Source organism: Malurus melanocephalus, unplaced genomic scaffold, assembly GCF_030028575.1.
Source record: "Malurus melanocephalus ecotype Western Australia unplaced genomic scaffold, MMel_1.1 scaffold_648, whole genome shotgun sequence".
In the NCBI taxonomy this organism is placed as follows: domain Eukaryota; kingdom Metazoa; phylum Chordata; class Aves; order Passeriformes; family Maluridae; genus Malurus; species Malurus melanocephalus.
In genome coordinates, this window is record NW_026623880.1 from 23,355 (window position 1) to 26,703 (window position 3,349).

General features: G+C 48.9%; 1 protein-coding gene across 1 annotated transcript in view; it reads left to right on the forward strand.

The window, feature by feature from the left end:
* Positions 1-3,349, forward strand: part of ITPR1 (inositol 1,4,5-trisphosphate receptor type 1) — a gene marked incomplete at its 5' end in the record, with an annotated part of 113,929 nt that overhangs the window by 10,515 nt on the left and 100,065 nt on the right. The window contains 4 exons of the mRNA XM_057383646.1: positions 754-905; positions 1,765-1,864; positions 2,291-2,451; positions 3,187-3,328. Of these exons, the coding sequence (XP_057239629.1) occupies positions 754-905; positions 1,765-1,864; positions 2,291-2,451; positions 3,187-3,328 (555 nt within the window). The remainder of the gene's footprint in view (positions 1-753; positions 906-1,764; positions 1,865-2,290; positions 2,452-3,186; positions 3,329-3,349) is intronic.

The window sequence follows — 3,349 nt, forward strand, 5'->3', positions numbered from 1 at the left end:
TGGTCACTTTGGGAATTTTCTCCAGGGTTTAGGTGGTTGAACATGGACAGCTGGCTCCTGTGTGCCCTGTTCTTTAGGGAGAGCTGGGAGTTCCCTGAGGAAGGATTTGGAGAAAGCTGTTGTTTCTTTTTCTCAGTTCATCTTTGTTTTTTTTTCCCTACCTTTTCGTCCTTTCGTGTGAAACCCCAGGGTTTTATCCAGTTGATGTATCTTTGCTGAAGGWGGCTGGGGATTTGGGAATCAGAATCCTTCTGGTTCCGTGGCCTGTGGAAYGTGTTATTGTGTTTGAGAGCAGCAYRGGCTGTRTTGTGAACAGCAAGACATCCAACTCCTTGATTTTTTTTGTTTTTCTTGCTGGGTTTGATGAATGTGGGTCCTGTTTTTGCTGCTGGAGCTGGTTATTTCCCAGTAACCTTGTCAGTGTGGTGTGGTGGTTTTTGTATTTTCAGCTCTGTTCAGGGGATAATCCAATGTGTGGGAGCTGTGTCAGGGTTGGGGATCTCAGCTGATGTGTGTTACAGACACTCCTGGGRTGTGTGGGGTGAATGCCTGGGGGGGTTTGTGTCCTCTGGCACTGTCTGTATGTGCAGAGGGGCAGTTCCTCCAGGGTGRTGCTCAGCAGTTACTCCAGGGAGTAAGGAGTGAGTGCCCAGAGCGGCTGTGTCCTGCATCCCCCAGCTCCTGGTGTGTGTGTCTGGAGCTCAGAGGGGCTGTGCTGGGCTGTTCCTGACGGGGCTGGGGGTTCCCTGGCAGCTGGACCCCGAGCAGGAGGCAGCACGGCGCGGCCGGGGCTCTCCAGAGAAGATGGCATACTCGCTGGTGTCCGTGCCCGAGGGCAACGACATCTCCTCCATCTTCGAGCTGGACCCCACCACCCTGCGAGGGGGAGACAGCCTCGTGCCCAGGTAGGCTCACACAGCTCGGGGGGCTCTGGGGGGTTTTTATGCTGCCCCAAACTGTTCCTCTTTTATCCTTTGGAATCGGGTCCCTCCTCAAATTAATGTGGAAATCATTAGGAAATGCCTGAAGCTTCACTGTGGTACTTTAAAGTTGAGGTGTAAATACAAGAACACCATTTTACAGATGGGAAAATTGAGATTAAATGGCTTCCTAAGTGATTTCCTTGCCAGGAATGACCTGGGACTAAAAGCCTTGGGTTTGCTGTTAAGGCACTCCTGTGGGCTGTCTRTATTGGGTTAGTTGGGATGTAAAATCAACTGTTTAGCACAGGATTTTTAGTTGTTTACATGGTTTTTACTGTTCATGCTATTGAAAAGCTGCTGCACCCTTCCAAGACACACACACATAAACACACACACAGGCCCTTTGCTGCTGTTCCACTGAGAAAGCCCAGCAGGCTTGTTCAGTCTATTCAGCAGCTCCTTAAATCATCAGGTACCCCAAAACAGAGATATTGGGGTGTTCTGGGACCCAGAGGGAAGGGAGGAAGCAGGCAGGTCATAGCAGTGAGAAAAGATGGGAAGAGGTTCAATTGGTTTCTGTGCAGCTGAGCTAAAACAATTCAGTGTGCCTCTGGTTCTGCTTTAAAGCAAAACCTTTCCTCACAGAAGCCTTCCTCAGGTGAATTTGTGGGATGAGCAGAGGCAAGAAGAGCATTATTGCAGTTGTAGCATGCACTGTGGACGGGGCTGACACTTCTTTTCCCCTTGTTCCTGCCAGCATCTCCCAATCCCAGCAGTGCAGAGAATTCCCATGAGAATCCCAGAGAATTCTCATGCTGGGCCACTCCTGACTCTCTTTCAGGAACTCCTACGTGAGGCTCAGGCACCTGTGCACCAACACTTGGGTTCACAGCACCAACATCCCCATTGATAAAGAAGAGGAGAAACCYGTGATGCTCAAAGTGAGTTCTGCTCCTCGGGGTAAGCACAGCCTTTGACTCCTGTCCTTCCTCAGGAGTGGTGGTTGCACTCCCTGAGCCTGTCACACTCCAGGCATGTGACAATAATGAATGAATGGTACCTGTGCAGAATATTTGCTCTGAAGGGCTCAGTTTCATGGTGGTTTTCTAGTTAGGCTGTTTTCAGCTTCTGCTCCACAGTAGTCATCAGGAGGRGGATGTTTTTGCCACTGGGACAGCACATTCTGGTGTCTCACCTGCTGCTCCATGGAATTTGGGAGCAGCTCTGACCTTGCTCAGGGTGGTGATGTGTTTTCAGGGTTTGGCCTCTGCAGCAATCCATGCTGTTTGAGCAGAGAGGGGCTTTTCTGTGCCATTGTCACTTCATTCCTGCCCTGGGTTTGCTGATTGGGCTTGTCTGGGTTTCAGATTGGCACCTCTCCAGTGAAGGAGGACAAAGAAGCTTTTGCCATAGTGCCAGTSTCACCTGCAGAGGTGCGGGACCTGGACTTTGCCAACGATGCCAGTAAAGTTTTGGGTTCCATTGCTGGCAAGTTGGAAAAGGGAACAATAACCCAGAATGAAAGAAGGTAAGGAAACYAGAACTGGCTCCAGATAATGTTGTTTCCTTTGCTCTGTAACTTTTTCTTTGAAAATGTTATCAGAGTAAGCTCAGAAGAGGGATTTGGTATTCTCCTTGAAGGAGGTTTTTGAGAATCAATGGTTTTATTTTTGTGTCCATAGTGGAGGTTCTCAGGCCTGCTCTGCCCAGCCCTCCCTGTCCTCTGGGAAGTGAGAGCATGAGAAATGTTGTGAGCCCGGGGGACTAATCCCCAGCATAGCCCTGCAGATGGATGTGGGAATTCCTAATCCATCCCGTGAGCACTGAGCATGTGACTCGCTGCAAATCCTCTGACCGTGGCCGTGCAAACGTGGCCACACAAAAAGAGCACAGGGGTGGCTGTGTCCCACCAGGACTCTGTGCTTCCATAGCCACTGCCTTTTMTTTGGCCTTGGGAGAGATTAGCACCTGATTTATTGTTTGTGGCAATTGAAAGAAGTGCCAAATAGARCTTGGCAAGTGCAGAGTTACCCTAAAGTGATTTTCTTGTCTTGCTGCTGCTCTGGTTTTGCTGCTCCCACAGCAATGGGGGGCATTGGTTCCTCATTTTAAATTCTGTGCAAACTTCTGAGCTTTATCCAGGCTGTAATTGCTGTTAGTTTTTCACTTAGCATTTAGAAATCAGTGTAAACTTACCCTGACACTGTTCCTTTAGCACAGAGAATTTATATTCTCATGTTAACAATTTTTGGCTTTTCTGTAGATCTGTCACCAAACTGTTGGAGGATTTGGTCTACTTTGTTACTGGTGGAACTAATTCTGGGCAGGATGTCCTGGAAGTGGTGTTTTCTAAACCTAACAGAGARCGGCAGAAGCTGATGAGAGAACAGAACATTCTAAAGCAGGTAGGCTGGGTTTTCCTCTAA